The sequence below is a fragment of the Macrosteles quadrilineatus genome, unplaced genomic scaffold (assembly GCF_028750875.1).
Source record: "Macrosteles quadrilineatus isolate MER2022 unplaced genomic scaffold, UCM_ALF_1.0 Scaffold_2__2_contigs__length_208266976, whole genome shotgun sequence".
NCBI classification, from domain to species: domain Eukaryota; kingdom Metazoa; phylum Arthropoda; class Insecta; order Hemiptera; family Cicadellidae; genus Macrosteles; species Macrosteles quadrilineatus.
This window is the reverse complement of record NW_026542595.1, coordinates 91,836,388-91,858,038: the sequence shown is the minus strand read 5'-3', so window position 1 is coordinate 91,858,038 and position 21,651 is coordinate 91,836,388. Positions and strand designations below refer to the sequence as shown.

Below are 21,651 nucleotides of genomic sequence, written 5' to 3'. Positions count from 1 at the left end.
ACAGAAATGATACCAACACTTTATTTGGTAAACCTCACGGTTTTAGCACAATTTTGTGAAATTGAAGTTATTATTAACATTAAGTTGTAATTTAGTGCCAATACCTATGACATGTTACATTCATTCTTCAAAAAACAGAATTATATTATGCATTACACATTTGTACAAGTAACCTTTGATTAAAATAATTGTTAGTTTCATCTAACATCCCTCAGTTACCCACCCCGTGGCCATTATGGTATTTCTGTTTGCGAGTCTTTGGCGGGCTCGGTGGCGCGCTCAGCCTTCAATAAAGTTTCAAATACAGTTGTGATAGTTGCTTGTAAGTGGTGTACAAGTGATATGTAGTTGGATACTTTGGTTGGAAATTACTAAGGTAAATTATCTTAAAATTAGATTTTTATGTTATTGCATTATGTCATTGATTTAACCTGCTTATAAATACCTGCCAACTACATATGGTATTCTAGCTATAGGACTAGATAAATACGATGATACTATTACATAATTTTTACTCTGTTGGGTATTTAATTGACAAGCTGTAATACTAGTTAGTACAAGGTTCTATTATAATATATTATGTATCAATATAGGCCTATACATTAAATTGGCAAATAAAAATGTATCGAATATTAGAACAAATGATTTTCTATTTAAAAGTTTACGAAAAAAACCCAGATCCGGCACAGTATATGTTTGTGGAACGTCTTTATAAAGTTAATGAAGATTCCAATTGATGTGTTTTGTTCTAGATTGGAACAATGAATTGAATACGATAATGACGGAAAATAGAAGTGTATTAGAGGATGAAAACTTACCTCAAAGGGAAGGGAATATTCTTGCTTTTTAACTGAGGAAAAAATTGAGAGTTAATAAGTGGAGGCCCTGTAAGAGTCTGATCAATTAAATCAGCAAGTATTGAACTACAAGATGAGTTGTTCATATACCTGGATGAAAATTTTCTCGATTATTTTCATAAATCTTGTGTGTCCTCTTACTCATAGATATCAAAGACCCACATTCAGCGTGCATTTAAAACATTAGCCCGCCCGTAGTTCCTCCACCACCCAAGCGTTTGAAAAGATCAGATATAAAGAGCTTTGATTTTAGACTATATTGCCTGTACTGTGGAGAAAAATGTTTGAAAATTTATCTGAAACATCCCGACCAATGGCAACTATATTCCCGAATCCGAACTGTTGGTAGACCGAACAAGCCCACTCTAAAACAATTAGTTTTAGAAAAATGTGAGTTAAGGCAAGATGAGTTTTCTATTAAATTAAAGTTAGAATCAATGGGGTAATTGGAGATTGAAAACAAAGACCTATTCGCAAACACAAATCTTGGTAGTGAAGATACTATTTTGAAATCAATTATTAATATAATGAAAGAAGACCCATCACGCGTTTGGAACTCAATAGAGCTGTTTGAGTTTTCTAAATCTCAGGGGGGGGGGTCAATTATAACACGCAAAATTCTGGTAAAAAAAAAACAGACATCGTAGGACCTAGCTTGATTGTGTTATCTTCTCCTGGAAATACTATCATCATATATTATCATTAAGTTACTGCTAAATAAGAAGAAACTGATCAATGAACTACAAAATTTGGTGTAACCTGTACATACAGTGAGGCTCGGCGGTTTAAAGCATCAGCGGCTGTTGCAGCTAGTAAAAATCCAATGTTAAGGGGTTTAAAAGACCGCAAACATGGATTTATACACGCTGTAGGTGACAAGTTCGATACAATCTTATCTAAAAATAATTGCTTACGCCAAACCCACAGCATGCCTTTACTAATGACTCAAGCTAAAACCTCAAGCGACTTCTCAGTTATATGTATTAACTCCATTATTTACATTACTTAAATTTAAATCTGTAACTGTACCTGTATTTTTCTTTTACCATCACACCAATAAGTGCTATTGTTGCTTAAAATAAACCAGGAGATTCTCACTGTACCTGCAGATTGGGGGAATACGAGAATGTACAGTGTAATTGTTTAGGGGTGACTGTGATGTGGTGGAGGGGGGGGGGGCGGGGGTGGTCTTTGAAGGCACTAATAACAATTATTTTTAACAAAGGTTACTTGTACAAATGTGTATTGCTTATATAATTAAGTTTTTTGAAGAATGGATGTAATATGTCATAGGTATTTGCACTAAATTACAACTTTATGTTAATAATAACTTATTACACAAAATTGTGCTAAAACCGTGAAGTTAACAAAAAAAGTGTAGATATAATTTCTGTGTAATTTTTTACGCTCTACATTTTATGTCTCCACATAAATATCTCTCAAACTAACCGTTTTCGAGTATTTATCGAAAAACCAGTTTTGGCCGCCATTTTTCCAATATGGCGGCGTTTGCCCAAGGGTGCCAAGGTGGCACCCGGCATATTCGTAATCAGCGCAAAAAACTGAGTCAGAATCAGTCAAAAAACCTTTGTCCACCCAAATTTCCAGGTTCCCCTAGCTGACGCCCAGACTATAAGTAGAATTTGTACACATTAACATGCCAGGAGTCTGCTTTTAATAAAGCCTTGGAAACAAAGTATAGATGACCGACTTATAGTTTGTGTTAGAGTGCTTGCTTTCAAATATTAGAATTTTTTAATTTCGCTTGTTTTGTTTTTTTACTTCTGGCCTTAAATAAATAAATGAATAAAAATGCCTATAGCGTTTCTCTGGTACACCAGCTTTTCAGAACAACTTTCGTCACTATGCTAAATATCTATTTGGCCACTTAAGCTGGTTGAAATAAATAACTTAAATAATACTTTACTATCAATATGTTAATTTCACTGAGTTAACAAAGCCAGTCTATAAGTAGCAAACATGTGTTCCCTTAAAGGTGTTTGTTGGGAATTAATTGTGTCACGATATTTATGACAGGTCAGTGTCACCCACGGTTATCGATGGTCACTCCGTGTCACAGTATGATGTTCAGGGGAGTAGATCTGGGAGGGGTGGGAGGTGGGAGGAGGTAGAAAGAGGGGTGAGAGTGAGTGATGGGGGAGGGAGAGAAAGAAAGGACCCACTTGCCCCCTAGACCATGGCTCAGGGCAAGTTAATTAATTCTGATGCACTCACCACAACAGTCAAATGTGTAGCGTCTACTACAATAGAGGAAACTGACTAAATATAAGTTATTTTGGTGAAGTTTAGTTACCTAATAATTTATTTACACTTAAGTAACATTGAGGTACTTCACTTTGTTTAAACATGTATACACTACGTCATTACCCTTGCACACAACCATCTAAAAAAAAATATTTCCTGGTATGATCAATTAACCAGAAGATCCTTGGTCATTTTGGATTTCAATAATTGATGCTGGTCAATTAATCAGCTTGTTTTTGCAACAAATGTGAAAAGCAAAGACGACCTTTCATCTCAGTCCCAACAGCACACCATGGTGTGTCGACATCGTAGTTTAATGATAATAATAATTATAATATTAACCTATTATAGTAGTAAAGTAACAATTAATTGACAATTTTTTTAAACAACCATCCCGGTATCAACGCCGGTTAATCAACGTCAATCGCCGAGATGCGTCGACTATACTGCAGATAATTTCCTTGGCACCATCAATAACACGGTAAATTGGTTAAAAATTTGACAGAGTTTTGTATTACTAGGATCCGCACGAAAAGCCTTTCACGGAAGCTGGGCAAGCTTCGACGTGTCCCAAAGTTTTCTTATGATGTGCCCAACGTTGCAAAAATTTAAGGTTAAAGAGCGCAAATTTGAAATTGTAAACTGTGAACATCTTAAATACTGGTCAATACACGGTACTGCATGTTGTTGACTCTCGTCGCCTGGCTCTGTAGAATATCCCGTAGCAGTAAACCTCCTCGCCCCTCAATGGACAGTTTGTGAAGGTTCGTGCGTGCATTCGCCTTCGTTTCGTTCAGTCCAGTTCAGTTGATCAGTGTCCGGCCGCAGCTCCCGCCGGTGTAGTGATAGTGACAGTGGTCAGTGGTCCGGCTGCTATCGTTCCGATGCCCGTTTAGTGTACATCACACCGCGTCCGTCTTTCGTTTATCGGGTGATTCAGGATTACGTGAACCAAATTACTGTGGTACTTGAGGAAGATAATAGAAGAAGTCCAACCGCCAAAGTCGTCGTTTGTTTAAAAGCATCAACATGAGAAAGTGTTTGTTTGATTTTAATGTACTCACCACCGTCAACATAACATGACAGCTATGTGTTACAGTGGATGTTTATTTGTTTTTCACATCATTAGATGAATCACTTGTTCTTGTTAGTAATCCTGTAATTGTAACTTAATTAACAAGCACGATCGCTCAATTTGTCGATTACGTCATTGGCAGCTGGAAAATCAATTTCTTCGACACGACGTCGGCACAGTGCAAATATGAACAGGTGATCAGTGATCGTCATCGACGGTACACAACACAGTACACAGTGATGTGTGTTAGTGATAGTGTTGTGTAGGACCGATGCTGTTTACTTCTCCATGCAGCCGTCCCCCGGCCTCTCTGAGGAGACTGGTCAACCGTAGATGGACCTTCTGGCAGTCCAACAAACATCCAGGTGATAGCGTCGGATATAATACATTACATCGAAATCTAACCATTCACTCATCGATCTACCCATTCATGGGCCACGTGGAAAAGATTCTTATTAATGTTTACTTATGTTATAGATGTTATTAACCATCTTTACAGTATGTTTTGTTACTTGGGAACACTGATTTTTATACGAAACAATCTTATAAGATCTATAACATTTTTAAAAAACTAGTTATAAAGTGTTTTTTAAACATATGAACTGTAAATTTATGCACTGTAACCTTACCAAAAGATATTATTTGTTCGCCAATATCTCTTGAACGACCTTGAAGGGCTGAATTTTTTAGTCTTTAATCACCTTCGACCATCAGTACTACTCCACATACCATAACGCACACAAACACACAACGTTGTATTAGTCAAAGCACATAACACACAATTCCGTCATCATACGTTGTTTTCTAGGACGTTTTTGTGTTATCATATGTGTACGTAATGAGCGTAGCCCTTGAAATTCACCTATCAACTGTACAATACCGCGCCTACAGTCATTTAAAATCACCTTTATAGATTGTTCGAAAACATAATTTTATGCTCTCCCTTTTCTGATATTTACGTTGCTATCTTTACTGCGTGTAGTTGACTCCGGCGATGTGACAACAAGACCTTCAGTGGTTTTATGATTCAACTGATGTGATGACTTTAGTGGTACGTGGTACGGCCAGGGTCGTCATTTGGAGGGGGCAGGGGGGTATTTGCCCCCCCCCCCTGATCCATGGAATAGAGAAATAAATATGCTGTACTGGCATATTTTTTCATAATCTTTTACATTTAAAATACAGTACCAGTAGCTTATCTTTAAGTCCATCTTTTTTGTTTCAAAACTGCTAAATTTTCCCCGCAACCCCCCTCATTGGTGGGAAGGATTTGATGAAATGACACCACTGGATACGATTCAACTCGCCCAACATAAAACTATCAATTTCAGTAGTGTACACTACAGTAATTGGGTCGCACGACTTACACATTATAAAACAGTGGGTGTTCACGGAGTTTTGATGGTTGTTGTGTCACATGATCGCATGTTCGATGATGAGGTGGGTTGTGGCTACGCGGACATCGGCCTAACTGTAGTGTATCCGGTCTGGTCATTGCCATTGGCACACTGTAGGTTACCTAGTCCGAGATCGAACTGTGGTACTGTATCACGTATCTACTGTCACTTGAGGGACATACAGGCACACAAGTAGCGCACTCCATAAATATGGATGGCGGATCTGACGGTGGGATTCCAGGAAGGGAGAAATCCTTAACCGTCCGAGAAAGATGACTTGTCCTGAATGGTGTCCGGAAAGCTGTGCTCACGAAAATATGAGTGCTGAGATTAGCTCACGGCGTTCAAAGAGGAGAGGGGTATGAGAAAAAAAAATAACTCAACGCTTTGTGAAAAACAATAATTATCCTGTTTTGGCCATCAATTAGCTAAATTGCATGATTGCATATACACAATGTATACACAGACAATGTATTAGGTTATATTACAAATTACACTGAATACTTGTATTTGATCCAAAACATATACTGCATTGAACTTATCCGAAATATGAAAAGGCATTATATTCTTGACAAGGATCTGAAACAATCGTCATCTACCCTTATGTTGATATAGAGCATGTATTAAACATCACTAGACGAAATCATGGTAAATTAACCTCTTATTTATGTTTAAGTGATTCGAGACAACACAAAAATGAAACTGAGATTAATTCCTCTATACCGGTCACGCTGGTCTTTCCCGAACCGTCCTGACTGCACTCGCACTGACAGAGACAGAGAAGCAGTTGACATCCTGCCTGTCTGTCTGTCTGTCCAGTGTGTAGTGATGTTTTGATGTCCTCGCGCCTCCCTTCATTACCATAACACTTGTGTATTCAGAGTCTAGCACGGTTTTTGTCCCACGTCTATTGTTAGACACCTCTGCAGCTCACAAACACTTGTACATTGCCTGTTTCGACGTTTCTCCAAAAAAGTGCCAAGAGTTTTGGTGGTTTTTGTTTATTAGGCTAATGATCTTGTCGTTGCATTGAACCAATTATAACGACATGTTTTGTTATTTTTGGTTATTTGGGTTATTTATTGTAGATGAACCTGGATTTATAAGTTCAGTTTAGTGTTGAATATATTCCAAGCATACAACCCTAATCCTTTATTCATATTTGGTAATGTCATTGAATGATTGCGCACAAGGGTAATATATCGTCGTTTAGGCTGCTTTGTACTTGTAACAACATTTGTACTGTAAACTATACACCATATAGGCTAGGCCTACTTAAAAATTAAAACCTTTATAGTAGCCAATCTCCTAAACCAACCCTGGATCAACCGCTGCTCGTATTAATCGCCTCTGTCCAGGAATAAAATATTGCCCGGTTTACCCGCCATGCCTTTTAAAACTGATTGGTTTTGACTGTTTCCTTAAATTTATAGAATTCCGTTTCTATATACTGTATTGTAGTTATAATGAAAACCCTTGTTTATCCGGGTAGGTCTACGTTTTTTTACGATAGGTACGGATGGAAACAAATCAGAAAAAATTCTTCTTCAGCCTCGGGTCGTGGTAAGGGTCGGTTGAAAACCCGTACTATAAGGTTCCCTATTTAAACGAAGTTAACTCGTCATGAATAATGTTCGGTCGGAAATTGATAAATTACTTCCACAGACACCGTTGTAAGGTGTGTAATCGAGTATGTTAGATGGTTGGACAGTCGTCTCCTATATCACATATCATGAGTCTACCGTCGCGGTCATCGTATCCGTATCGCGGTCAACTCTGTAACCAAAGCTGTTATAGAACATGTCGGTGTCATTGCTCATGATCTTTCAATTTTACTCTCATATATCATGTGTTCGGTGGAACGATATTTCGTCTCTAAAATATCGACGAGAGATCTTATTATTATTTGACTCACACTCTACTGAGTAATATTCAAAGTAAATAATTAAAGCTTCCGTTACTCTAAATACGATATCTATTGCTCCTTATTAAAACGAAAATTATTTAAACAAATGAAGTCCAAATTTAGTCACGTTTGTATTTTACTGTTTTACAATAATTATTATTAGGAATTGTACTACTGTAGTCAGTTTGAACATGTTAAAGAAAATCCCTTGTTCCTTGTTGTTGGTTAATATAAAATAGAAACACGATAGCCGATGGATATTTTATTTAGAATTTTATTGATTTGGTTCGCCCTACAAGGGGCTCTGTTGAACAAAATATTGTACTACCAGTTAGGCAATTAGATGTGGACATAAAATAATTTAGAAAGTAGTTCCTCAAATCAATAAGTAATGTCTGTAGTTTATTTGAATCAATTTTTTTTATCGCGTGCCTTGATTTTTTGCTTATCGTCATCGTTGCAGTTATATTCTTGGGGATTGTATCTATATAATTAATACGCTACATGAAACTTTGTCGGTTGAACTCCTCCCCCATTTCTTAACCGATTTTATCCCTTGACGTCTCATTGGAAAGAGAGTGTCGTGTAGATTTGCAAACTGGCTTTACATTTTTGAAAAGGTCCCTTGGGCTCTGCCCCAGTGGCTTTGAAAGTTCCCATGTTATCCTTATGAAGAACATAATTGTTTACATTTTAATCAGCTGTATAATTTAATTGCTGTTATTTATTTTTCAATTCAATGAAACGCATCGAGCACATGTAAACATAACTCCCAGGACGGATCGTGTTAGTATGGTTGTATCTTAAATTTATGTATCTATCGTTGTTTTGTGTCGCTATGACGGATCGTGTTAGCGTGATTGTAACTTAAATGTGTGCATTTATCTTTGTTTTGTGTAGCTATAATTTGTTTATTTTTTTTTTTTCTTTTGAATGCCTCCGACGCGACGACAACGAAACATAGACAGGAGGCGTAATTGTGATAACGACCACAGCTACAGAACAGTGGCGCGTAATAGGCTTAACTCATCACAGTCAGCACCTGACCCTGGAAAATCTCAACTAAGGTTACAAATGCGCCTTATAACACCACCCCAAAACGACTTTTCGTTTTCAATTGGCCCTCTATCGATGACCTGTGTTGCCTTTACAGCGAGGCATTTTGAGAAGGAGAAAACCGGCCGGAATGCTTTAAATTTATCAATAACGAAGATAAACATGGTCTGAGCTACACACCGGTAATCTTTGAGTTGACTCTTTTAAACTCATTGTAAATATGACTGTTATTAGTGTTTAAATAACTCCTGTAATACTTTGCAATTGCTCGAATTCGAGCAACATGCACACTAGTTTGAAATTAAATGCTGTAGGCTTTGTTTGTTTCGGCAACAATGTATAATGGCGAGTCAACACTCAACACACCGGTTACACGTACTTAAAATTCTCCTGGGGGTTATCTTTCGGAAATATCTTCCATTCCTTTGATATCTGTATTCACCGAGTGGAGTGTACTGGTAGAGGTGGGGGCGGCTGAAGGCAGAAGCGACGGTGCGAGTGCCTTACTGTTTTGTTGTGACGCAACCAGAGGTCGTCACTTTCACCTTCACCGCTCGTTGCTCGTCTGCCTGGTTGTGGTTGTAGTAGTGTAGTAGTAGTGGTTGATGGTTGTGTACATGTTGCAGGAGCCCCGTCCACCCCAGTCATGCCTGGTGGAACGCCCGCCCTCAAGACCAAGGTAAACAACCCTCCACTCTATCTAGGCTATTTCTATTACTAACCTGCCCCTGCACAGCATATCTACCCTCCAACGACGTGATAGAAGGGGTGGTAGTAAGTAGTATTGACTGATGAGAGTGAAATCCTCTGTAGTGGACGGAGTGTGAAATAAATAGGTCTAATGGATTCATGTTTACTCTCCAAGGGTTGACTGTCATTTATTCGATTATTTACTTTTTTGTGTAGGCCTACTGTGGGGTTAAAATCAGTAGCCTACATAAGGTTAGGGTTGAACATTGTTGTTAATAGTATGTCTTATAATGTACTTTTATTATATTTGTAAAGTATAATCTTAAAGATAATCTTTTGAGGTTATTTTCCAACAAGTATTAAAATGTCAACCACGTACGCCTGTCTTGTCTTCTATTAGTTTCTTTACACAAATAAGGTTAACATATTATTACTTTCATCCACCAATAACATAAAAACTTAATGATTTGGGCAACAAGTTTTATCGTCGTCTATAAAAAAACCTTGGTTTGTCTATAACTGTTTGGTATATACTCAAAAGTAAAATACTGTAACTTAGCAACGTTATAGATAAACTAATTTATTTCACGTGGACGTACGTAGGCGTATTTGATTTACAACAATATGCAGGCTTGTTGCAAACTTACTGTACCGTTACATTCAACAACTCTCAAAATTCAAAACAGAAACCAAGTCTTTCCTGACAAAAAATGGTTTTTATGATGTGGAAGATTTTCTAAATTTAAAAAACAGAGCCCTTTGGCCTAGGATGTGATTTTATTATAAGTTATTTTTTATTATTAGCCTATTACTGTATACCTATTGACCTGTCCAATTCCTGCCCTGGACTACGGACGGAAACTACAAGTATTCAAGTATTCAAGTATTACATTGTCACAGCCACAGTGATCACAACACCACAGAGTCGTGTCTCTGTAGTCTGTTTACACAAGTCTTTAGTCTGTCGCTCACCTGTTTTGCAAACGTCCCTGACCCGACCTGGGAACCAGGGAAAGGCCCCTCCTCCCCTCCCCTTAACTACCCTACCCTACACGTGCCTAACAGCTGATCTGTTGATTGATTCTGGGAGTTATTAGTCTTAGTCCTTGTTTTAAGTGAGCTGATCTTATAGAATCTTTGCTTTTTTAGCTTAGTTAATAGTTTGGTTTTAAATAATGGTTATCACTGGATTTAATTTCTTATTAATGATAATATAGAACTAATAAACAAGGTATTATTTTTATCATACAATTTTTTTTTAAAGTCTGAGCAAATAAATAGTTTGATTGTAAATCAAGGTGATTTATTATATTATTTATATTATAACATTTTTGAAATTTTTACCAATCATGAACATAAACAAATATTTTTTAAATTTATTCCTTTGTGCAAAAAGGTCTTACATTAGAGTATTTTTGTATTGTTCCTGGAAACACTTAGGCCTATTTGTTCCATTGGTCTTAAAATGTTTTCAAACATAAAAAAATAGGTATTTAGTTTGCTATGTGTGTGTCAGTAACTTTGTTATATTTAAGGTAACAAGTTAAAAATTTATTTGAATACATTAATCTATGTAATGTATTATCTTACTGCTGATAATGGCAGATATTATTTTCTCACTACAGTACTTGATGTAACAATTTTGTTGTTACAATTATCCTTAATTAACCCCAAGAATCCTTTCAATAAGGTAAATATAGCATATTATCAAGTATAATTGGTTCCAGTTACCAACAATTTGGGATTCAAGTTATCCTTGGTCAAGTGACCTTAGCTAATTTAGAGTAAAATAAGATTGAATAATGTTGAAAAATAAACATGTTAATTAAACCCATTGTTGAGAGTCTCAAAGGGGTTAATTAGTTCTAGGAAACCAAATTATTAGGATACATTATTAGTTTTTAAAACAATTTACTAAACTGATAATGCCACAGACCAGTGAGTCGAATCATGCCATTTGCTTAGAAAAAAGTCTTTTAGTAAAATTAACTTCCATTTGATGGGATTTACTATTATTAATTTTATACTAATAAGTTTCCTACAAAAAAAGTTGAATTGAGTATTACCTAGGTTTATATTAGGTATAACCATAGACAAAAAGAATTAAATATTACATAGCGCTGTGTAGTTTACGTAGCGCGTACACCGTAACTACATGACGCTCCCAGCGGTGTGCACCAGAACCTATGGTAACCGCAGCACAGCTGACTGTCTATATTTAAATCTTGTTGTCTATGGTTTAACGTGGCTGTTTGGCTGTTTTACTCTTGGTAATAGTATGCAATAATGATGAGGTGTGCGGTTCTATCATTACCTGTAGGTTGATGAGTAATTCTATTGTAGAGATGTCCTGCAGGAGACATTGAGTGATGGTTCAACATGCACATCCTGTCTTGTACATCAGTCTCACACAATCATTGGCATAGTGAAATGTCATGAAATTATTTGAAATTTAACTATTCAGAACTTTGATAAGTATTTATTTTTTACCTTTGACTAAAAAAATATTACGTTGGCAGGATAACCTTGTACTTACCTTAAGAGTTTAATTCAAGGTACTACATTGCATTTGGTTTTTTAGATTTTGGTTATTAAAACTGGTGTTGCAATTTGTCAGGATTTAAAGGTACATAGCTTCCAATTGCACCCAATAGTGCAACTACTAATGCTGAGTAAATTTTCAAGTGTGCTACTGATGGATCTAAATATAGTATTTAGCGCGGAATTTTTACTTCTAACCTTGTTTTACATTTTAGTTTTCTGATTTTAGGTTACAAAATATACATTTTTTTTTACTAATTTGTTATAAGATGCTGATCAGTTTCCTGAAAACATGATGTATTTGTCTTACAAACTGCTATAAATTATAAACACAACAGCTTTACACACATTATCTATGTTATAAATTCTTCTATGACATTCACTATTCAAATTTTGCTCATTTAGACTCATCCAATATAATGTTAAACCGTTGATAATTGAATAACTGATACTTTTAATTTAATTTTTTACTTTAAGATCATGTTTGTTGTATTAAACCAAGTGTTTGTGTTAATCTCTTCAAACACATTTATAATCTCCAAATGCACCAAGACCAGGGTTTATTATTATATTGCAGACTTGTGTTTAAACTACCACTCTCTCTGTTGCAGCAAGATCAGATGGTCAGGACCAAGGTCGTGGTGGCTCTGTATCCATTCAAGGCGATCGAAGGAGGCGACCTGTCTTTAGAAAAAGTGAGTTTTACAATTCATCGTCTTTTTTAGGATATTCTTAAATCAAATACTAAACGAAAATTGGATTTAGGCCAATTTAATGTCCAACTGAACACAGTTTCTTAAATTTACAAGATAAGCTTAGCACATTGTAGCTGTTTCTTAAAAATGTTCCCGTATTTTAAAATTTGGATCTCTTTGTTAATATAGTCTCTACAGCTTATGATCACAATGTTCGCATATTCTGTGCACTTTCAAATAAACAGAACTCGTTAATGCTGAGTGTTAAAAATTTATTGGTAGCAATAGAATCTTATTCTGACAATCCATCAATTTAGAATATTTATAACAATTTATTTTTCTTATACAAGGTAGTTGAAGGTGGTTAAACAATAAAGCTATGTTTGTTGGTTTTCTGCTAAAAATCTCATTAACTGTTTTAAAATAAGAGTTTAATGGTTGACCGGTTTTGGTAAAAGTTTTTATAACTTACTCAGTGATATGCGACGATATATCCTAGTGTGTCTTTTTCCTGAAAAGTGCTATGGAGCGATATATCGTTGTTCGCGTTTCATCCGAAAAGTGCTAAGCGACGATATATCCTGCCGGTGCAAATAAGTCTAGCACTTTCAGAAAATTACAAAAAAATTCTAGCATTGAAAGGGTTTAACGTACCAGTTGTGTTTTTAGTTTGTGTTGTGTAGCAGTCACGACCTTAACCACAAACCCTAGGCACCCCTCTTTGTTCAGTCTCTTTACTTCCTCTTCCCTTTTCTAAGACACATTTCGGTATTTTCTAAAGCTCTTTTTGTTGATTGTTGTTTTGGTTAAAAGTGTTGGATTTAGGGATGTTCTACTGTATTACAATTTTGAATACCGTAGGCCTACATGAATATTCATTTGAAATTGATGCAACTTTTATCGTCTCAGTTTGCAACAGGCAGTAACAAAATATGTTTACAGGGTGCTGAGTACGAGGTACTAGATGACTCACAGGAGCATTGGTGGAAAGTGAAGGATGATAATGGGTGAGTACACACATTGCATGCTATATTGTAACTGTACTCTAGGTATTTGAAGCAGAGATCAATTTATATTTGAATAGTACTTACTGACTTTCTTAGTTAGAATTTAATAAATTACGTTAACTTACTGTGTTTTATACTTGTTTATATTCATCTTTCAAAATAAAAGATTCACTGCACTATCTGCTAGCTATGCAAACTGAGTTTTGTCAAGAGTGATCCCGAAATTGGATATAAAGAATACAAATAATGCTGACACATAAAATGTTCATGCAAAAATAATAATTCTTAAAAGTAAATGTCTAAGTAATACTTAAAAATCTGAATGGCCCCAATGTATAACGTCTTACTGTCAACAAAATAATTTTTCAGGAAGTCCATAAAACTGATTCTAGTTTTTAGATGTATTTATTTAGTTTTATTCCAAAATTGCATTAGTTTCATCTAGTTACCTGTATTTACAAATTGTAATATCCATATCATGACAGTAGAAATGTTGGTATTTAACATAAAAAAAGAGACAAGAGGAAAACCTTCTGATGTTGGTTGCAGCGTTTTTCTACCTCAGCCTTAGCTTTGTAGTTGGTTAGAACGTTTTTATACTCACCTGTAATGTTGTTTGCTATGGAAAGGTTTGGAGGAAGACACACTTGACTAAAACAGTTGTTGTTTATTATAAGAACTTGTACAGTTGTGTTGCTCATATGGCTTTCTTTATAGATCCACCAAAAGATGTTCATTTATTTGAAACAAATTGAACACACATTTTTACATATCATTATACACCATGCTGCAAAAGCCTGACATGGCTTGTCTGCAGCTCATTAAACTAAAGGGAAATCAAGTCCAAACTCTTATCACTTCCATCAGTCAGTGTTTGTGTCCTCCTTACCTCTCCAGTCTGTTATCACAATCATCATGAAGTCCCAAAAATCTGCAGCCAAACTTCTATGCTACTTTGAAAACTCTTTACAATAAAACAAAAACCCAATTTGATTACAAAAATTGAAATTCTTTAGTTGTTCATTGTTCATGACAACCATAATAATAGGCTAAATAAAGCTGAATAGGCTGCCACTGTCCTAAAATGATTAAGTTTACTCACTTTTTCAATAGCTTTCCTTTAATTTTTATCTTTACCCTCCATAAGTCAAACATAGAGGCAATCGCAAGTCGCACATGTGTCTGACATTGACGCATTGAATCTCAGTTTGAATTCACTATTATATATGTCTCGGTATAGGATCTGATAAAGTTTAGGGTACTGAGTATAGATTCACTTTGACCGCAATGAATATGTGGTACAAAACAGTTGCCACCGTTTTTACATGTTCAAGTCAAACGTTTTATTTAGCTTTCCCTCCGTGAGTAATGATTATCCTGGCTAGTAAATTAGTGAACTGAACATGCTCTCTTGCAAGTTCTTTTATCTAATTTAGAAATGTAGGTATGTAGTTTACCATGTGTTCAACGGCTATCTCAAATGACATTTGTAGTATTTTGTATTAGGTACAAAAATAATAATCTTTTTAATTTTTGTTTCAGATCCATTGGTTACATTCCAAGCAATTATGTTAAAGAAAAAGAACTTTTAGGCCTACAAAAATATGAGTAAGTATGAAAATATAAATTTAAAATATCTGAGAATTTGGCAGTAGTTTTACTATTCAAAATATGGGTTATGAATGTATAACATCTATTAACAAGTTTGCTGCGGCTGCGTGATGGCTGGCTGCTGTCGGGAACGGGGACAGCTAATGCTCTGAATATGGTTGAGCGCGTGAATATGTTTGAATTCAGTTTCATCCAATAGGAGAGGCATATTTTACAGGGTGTCTAGTAGTCAGGAAAAATGGGAAAGTCGAGAATTACTATTGAATTTCAAAATGGTCTTGAAAAGACGGGATTTTGTCTTTATTTTGATATCAAAGTCGGAAATTTTAATGATTTTGCGTTCAATCGTGTAAGACGACGATCACATTTTCGTGACAGCGAGAGATATTCATGATTTTTCCTACAGTTACCTAACAATGTACATGTTCTCTCACTGATTTGAGGAAGCAAAGTGGCCAATTCGCTCATCAGTGAGACAATGTTAACATTGTCTCAATGTTAACATTGTCTCAATGTTAACATTGTCTCACTCTAATTACTTTGTCTCACTCAAGATTTGCAACGTGAAGGCACGAAATAGTGAGCGCGTAAAATGCAGACAAGGTCGTATGCGCGCGAAATACGTTGGCAGCACTGGCTGTAAATCAGCTGGTCAGCTGTTGTACTGTTGTATTTGTGACAGCATTAAATGTCATATTAAAAGTTCACTTCCGTGTAAAAATATGTTAAGTTTCTTTACCAATTTATTTGTTTTATGGTAACTGTAGGAAAAATATATGTGCAATTCGAGTTCAAAGTGCAATTGCCTCACTCGAGAAACCATTCCTCACTCGCCTACGGCTTGTGAGTAAGAATTTCTCTCGAGTGAGGCAATTGTTCACTTTGCTCACTAGTTGCACAAATAACTATTGCTCTGATCGTGATAGAAAGCAATCACCTTTTCATGACCGCAGGAGACGATGATAATGTCTATACGGCCGGGGGAGATAAATAGAATTTTTTTGCGATCATGTTTTTGTGACCGCAGGAGATGTTCACGATTTTGCAGAGATCGCGCTAGACTTTTCATAATTTTGCCGCAATTGAGCAAGATTATGATCACGTTTTCGTGACTGCGGGAGACAATGATGATGTCTACAGGGCTGTAAAGATGTTCATGATTTTGCCGCCATCGTGCTAGATGACGATCACGTTTTCGTGACCGTGGGAGATATTTATGTGTTTGTTTACCAGGAAAAGCTTCATGCCAATTTCAGTTGTGTTGTTTATGCTGTGTTATAAACAAAGTCCTAATAGATCGTATGCACTTTATTAATCTTTACTGTAAAACAATTAGCGCCAAATTCTAAAACATTTAGCTACGTTTAAAACTGACAACCCTTCTGTTTATATGAAATAGTAGTTATGGTTACTTTGTGATATTTAATCTGATGTTTGTTGTTTTGCAGATGGTACGTGAGGGACATGTCCAGTTATGATTACTTTGTGATATTTAGTCTGATGTTAGTTGTTTTGCAGATGGTACGTGGGGGACATGTCCAGTTATGATTAATTTGTGATATTTAGTCTGATGTTAGTTGTTTTGCAGATGGTACGTGGGGGACATGTCCAGACAAAGAGCCGAGTCATTGCTCAAACAAGAAGACAAAGAAGGCTGCTTTGTCGTCAGAAATTCCTCCACTAAAGGCCTCTACACCCTCTCTTTATACACTAAAGTGTGAGTAACCAAAATCACTTTAAATTTAATAGATAGACTACTGATAAAGTATTAGGCAAGTAAAAATTCATCCAAAAGTAATTCAAAGACAAGTACTTAATTAGTGTGAGAAAAATCTGCCTTTAGGAGTTTGTAACTACATATTATTTACTCAACGGTAAATATCAACAGCTTTATTGTTAATCCTGCAAGTTTAAATCTATTAATCTTTTAAAAATGGGCAAGTGGGATCCTTGTGCAAATTTCAAATTTTGCGGTTCAAAACTGGTTTCCAAGGCAAAACTAATAACATACCCTTTTATTTTCAAAGGTACTGCTGGTGCAGATAATGGAAATGGTATATGTAAATTCTTGCATATAGGTTAAAGATCACAATATTTTTGCACAAGTGAAACTTATTTGCAACTAAGAATCAGAGAAAAATAGTTTTGAATCTGTTTCAGTCCACACCCTCATGTTAAGCATTACCACATAAAGCAGAACTCGCGAGGGGATTTCTTCCTGTCAGAGAAGCACTGCTGTACCACCATCCCTGACCTGGTGAACTACCACCGGCACAACAGCGGGGGGTTGGCCAGTAGACTCAAGACATCACCTTGTGATAGACCAGTGCCAGCCACTGCAGGCCTCAGTCATGGTAAGCACCTGGTTTCTGGTCTCTTTGTAGACAAGAAAGACTTTGTTTACAGAAGGTCATCTGTGAAATCAGCTTGTGAAATTTACTGAACACTGTTATGGTGCTTAAAAAATAATTATGGGTTTCTTTAGTATATCAATCTAGCCACTCTCCTACTCACAGGCAATAGACTTTCCCACTTCAATAATTTTGTTAGTGTGAATCAACTCTACCAACAACCTCTATTATACGGTCTATGGTAAAATTTATGAATTAATTATTTACACAAGATGCATTGTAATGAAGATATGTGTGATATTCCACAATCTATAATAGGATCAAAATAAATAAGCTTAAATCAACTGCTTGATAAGTTAACATACAAGTATGGATAACATATTTAATGTTGTCAAAGTACCGCAATGATAGAACTATTAGCACGTTCAATGATGATGAAATGATAGTCTACATGTCAGGGGCACAGTGGAGGGGCTCCATTAATACTACAGTCAAGATGACTCTTAAATGCCCAAAGTTTAGCGGAAGATGGTTCTCTCCAACTGTTAATTGTTTTAGGCTTTGCTTGGTCTTGTTTCACGTTTTTAATGTAACTTTCAGACTGAATCCGTTTATACTGCAGCTAAGATAACTAACTAATAATGGTTGATATTTCAGACAAGTGGGAGATAGACCCTGCGGAACTGATGTTGCTGGAAGAGCTGGGCTCTGGACAGTTTGGTGTTGTGCGGCGAGGCAAGTGGCGGGGCTCCATTGATACTGCAGTCAAGATGATGAAGGAGGGAACCATGTCTGAGGATGATTTCATTGAAGAGGCTAAAGTTATGACGTGAGTGTAAAAACTTAAGTATAGCTCCTGAATTTCACACAATTGTACATTTTAATGGTTGGTTTTACTATAGAAATGTTTGCTGCAGTGCTAAAAATAATTTAGGCATCATATAGATAACATTGCAAAATAATTAGGAAGCAACCAAAAAAAGGGACAGTAAAAAAACACTATAATGGAACATAGATAAAAAACTATATATATTTTTAAGTATTTAGATGAAGAAAATTATATATTTAATAAGTATTTAGAAGAAGGATAAGGAGGGAACCATGTCTGAGGATGATTTCATTGAAGAGGCTAAAGTTATGACGTGAGTGTAAAAACTTAAGTATAGCTCCTGAATTTCACACAATTGTACATTTTAATGGTTGGTTTTACTATAGAAATGTTTGCTGCAGTGCTAAAAATAATTTAGGCATCATATAGATAACATTGCAAAATAATTAGGAAGCAACCAAAAAAAGGGACAGTAAAAAAACACTATAATGGAACATAGATAAAAAACTATATATATTTTTAAGTATTTAGATGAAGAAAATTATATATTTAATAAGTATTTAGAAGAAGGTAAATTTAACAGGTTCAGAGTGGTTGCATGATGACCAGCCGCGGCTGGGTGCCGGAACAGCTAATGCGCTGCATGGATGATTACGCAAAAACGTTTAAATTTAGTTTCATCCAATAGTAGATGCATATTATAGTATGTACTGCGGTCCAGTCATTGTGGACATGATTTTAGAAAACACAACAGAAAGCAGCACTGAACAAAAGCACTAATGGGCCCTTACTATTGATTAATTGCCAAATGAAGGTCAAAAGCAGGGATAAAGTACCCTATACACCCTAAATATATATATATTTTTTTTCTAATAAAAAATACTACTAAGAAGGTGTCAATCACAATTTTGAGGTTAGGTTTCTTTCTTCCTCAATATACCTACACTATAGTCATTATTGTTATCCTCTTCCATGTCACTAAATCTAATCCAAACCGCACACTGCACTGTACAAAAAGCACTGACGCAGTAAGACAACAAATCGCCGATCCGAAAACAAATTGCACCAAAATGACATACGAAACTGGCACTACACTAGGCAACAATAACAATGTTCCCCGCAGAATGCTGGGCTCACACTGACTGTTTCTATCATGGGAGAGTTCGGTTTTGACCATGCAGCGCTCAGCACGCATCTGACGTCGGTTGAATTCAACCTCTCAGCAGTGTACACACGTGTTAAATTACAAGTGTTGACACTGTTAAATTTTAAGTAGATGCTATGTCTTAACACTTTGATCAAGGTCCAGCAAGGGATGGTTCATAATGTGCCTTGATAATGAGAGTTGCGACACTCTCGGATACTCATGGATAGATTGATAGGATAGTGAGTGATGTGTTTTGTCACTAACTGTACGAGGTATAATAGGTCACCTTATGACTAATTGTCTACAACTTCTTGATTACATGCTGAAAATGCGGATTATTTAATTCTATATAATGAGATTACATTTTTCTTTAACTCATAATGAATTTCTTTGACATATCTAGTGGATTTAGTTAAAACATTTGTGTATTGTTATCACATTGTCGATGTTTTTTTTCAGGAAATTGCAGCATCAAAACCTAGTACAGCTGTATGGAGTGTGTAGCAAACATAGGCCAATATATATAGTAACGGAATACATGAGGCACGGATCACTACTTAACTACCTCAGAAGACACGAGACTACATTGAGCTCCAACGTTGGCCTCCTGCTAGATATGTGCATACAGGTACCTATACGATGTTAGATTGTTAAACACATTCGCTGCGGCCCATCAATGGTTGGCGTAGCCCCAGTAAGACACAGAGTTGAAAGAATTGCCGGGCGATTGACTTTCAAATATTTCGGTCTGGCGAATAGCAAATAATGTGCGGTGATGTGCTGTGTTTCGGTGAGAGTCGACATAGTTCGCTAAAACACCCACAGATAGCAGCATGGCTTGGACCGTAGCCTGTCCCATTGTATTGCCAATTGGAGGGAGAAAGACGGGACAACAAGTTGATTTCTAAGCTTGCCAGACAGGGACTTTACAGGGAAATTAACTACCAACTTTCACCACAATTATAGACTGGTATTAGAGACACAAAATGCGTACCAACCGTTTTCGGCAAAAGCTTGAGCCGCAGTGAATGTGTTAAATAAAAAAAAAACCCGGGAAGGTTATTAATATTTGGTATATACTACATTAAATTGGTGTTAAAAAAATGTATAGTTTGTCATTGTTAATAAATTCATTTAAACCCCCAACACAATGGTTTTTGTACAAATGTATTCATATATGTTAACTGTGAAGTAGTACTTGGTGACTATAGTCTGTGTACTTCTCTAATTAGTCACTGCTGAAAATGATCATAATTGCATTCCAAATTTGCCACATACACACAATGAAACAATCACAAATTCTGTAATAGTCCACGAAGCTAGACTCAATGAACACAAAAACGAAATGGTGGGAAATAATCTATGCGCACAAGTGATACAAACCTCTCCTGTAAATGCTGAGCTCACACTGAAGCAATGAAATGCAAGTTGGATAGAGGTGTGGATCTGTGCCTTGCGCGGTTAAAGTATAATTGATATGCAAACAACTAGCTGTATCAAGATTATATTTATATCAATCAATCAAATATTCTTTATTCACAAAGTTTAGACAATATGTCTTGATCAAATATAACTTTAGCGAATTCAGTATAGTCTTTTAATCTTAAGTTAAATTCTTGCTAAACCCACATGGAATGTTTTACAATAAAAAATTAATTTATTTGTGTTTCTACTGACATTTCAATGGTATTACAGGTTTGTAAAGGTATGGCCTATCTGGAAAGGCACAACTACATCCACAGAGATCTAGCGGCTAGAAACTGCTTGGTCGGCTCAGAAAACGTTGTCAAAGTTGCTGATTTTGGCTTAGCAAGGTTAGTTTGTGTGTTAATACAGTAGACTCCGTCTTATCCGGACACCTTTTAACCGGACATCGGTTTAACCGGACTGCACTTGTCGGAAATGACATCTCTTTAACTGGAGAGTTCTTATCAACACATCGGTTTAACCGGACTAGATTGGCAGGAAGTGGGCTGTACTGCAACGACTGTTCTCGTGGGAAATATTTGAGACCAGTGATCACGTGTCTAAATACAATGCTCTTCAAAATTTAAGTAAAATATTTGGGTTACCTAACCAGTTTTTGGGGACGTCGGTTTAACCAGAAAACCTGTTATCTGGAGGAGTCCGGATAAGAGGGAGTCTACTGTATTTCCTCAACGTACATTTTAGGCCAACTGCACTATAGGGTTATATAACTACTTAATCCAAAATATATTTTCAA

The 21,651-nt window shown here is 36.1% G+C and overlaps 1 protein-coding gene across 5 annotated transcripts in view; it reads left to right on the top strand.

Moving 5' to 3' along the window:
* The window catches only part of LOC128985460 (tyrosine-protein kinase Btk29A), a 90,240-nt gene that overhangs the window by 63,452 nt on the left and 5,137 nt on the right, over positions 1–21,651 (top strand). For 4 of the 5 annotated variants that reach the window (XM_054404951.1, XM_054404950.1, XM_054404954.1 and 1 more), the window contains 9 exons: positions 9,183–9,235; positions 12,399–12,482; positions 13,425–13,489; positions 15,032–15,097; positions 16,689–16,817; positions 17,261–17,454; positions 18,109–18,280; positions 19,887–20,055; positions 21,123–21,241. In XM_054404951.1, coding sequence (XP_054260926.1) covers positions 9,183–9,235; positions 12,399–12,482; positions 13,425–13,489; positions 15,032–15,097; positions 16,689–16,817; positions 17,261–17,454; positions 18,109–18,280; positions 19,887–20,055; positions 21,123–21,241 — 1,051 coding nt within the window. Of the gene's footprint in view, positions 1–4,387; positions 4,563–9,182; positions 9,236–12,398; positions 12,483–13,424; positions 13,490–15,031; positions 15,098–16,688; positions 16,818–17,260; positions 17,455–18,108; positions 18,281–19,886; positions 20,056–21,122; positions 21,242–21,651 lie in introns of those variants that run through there. The other variant, XM_054404955.1, reaches the window with a different exon arrangement.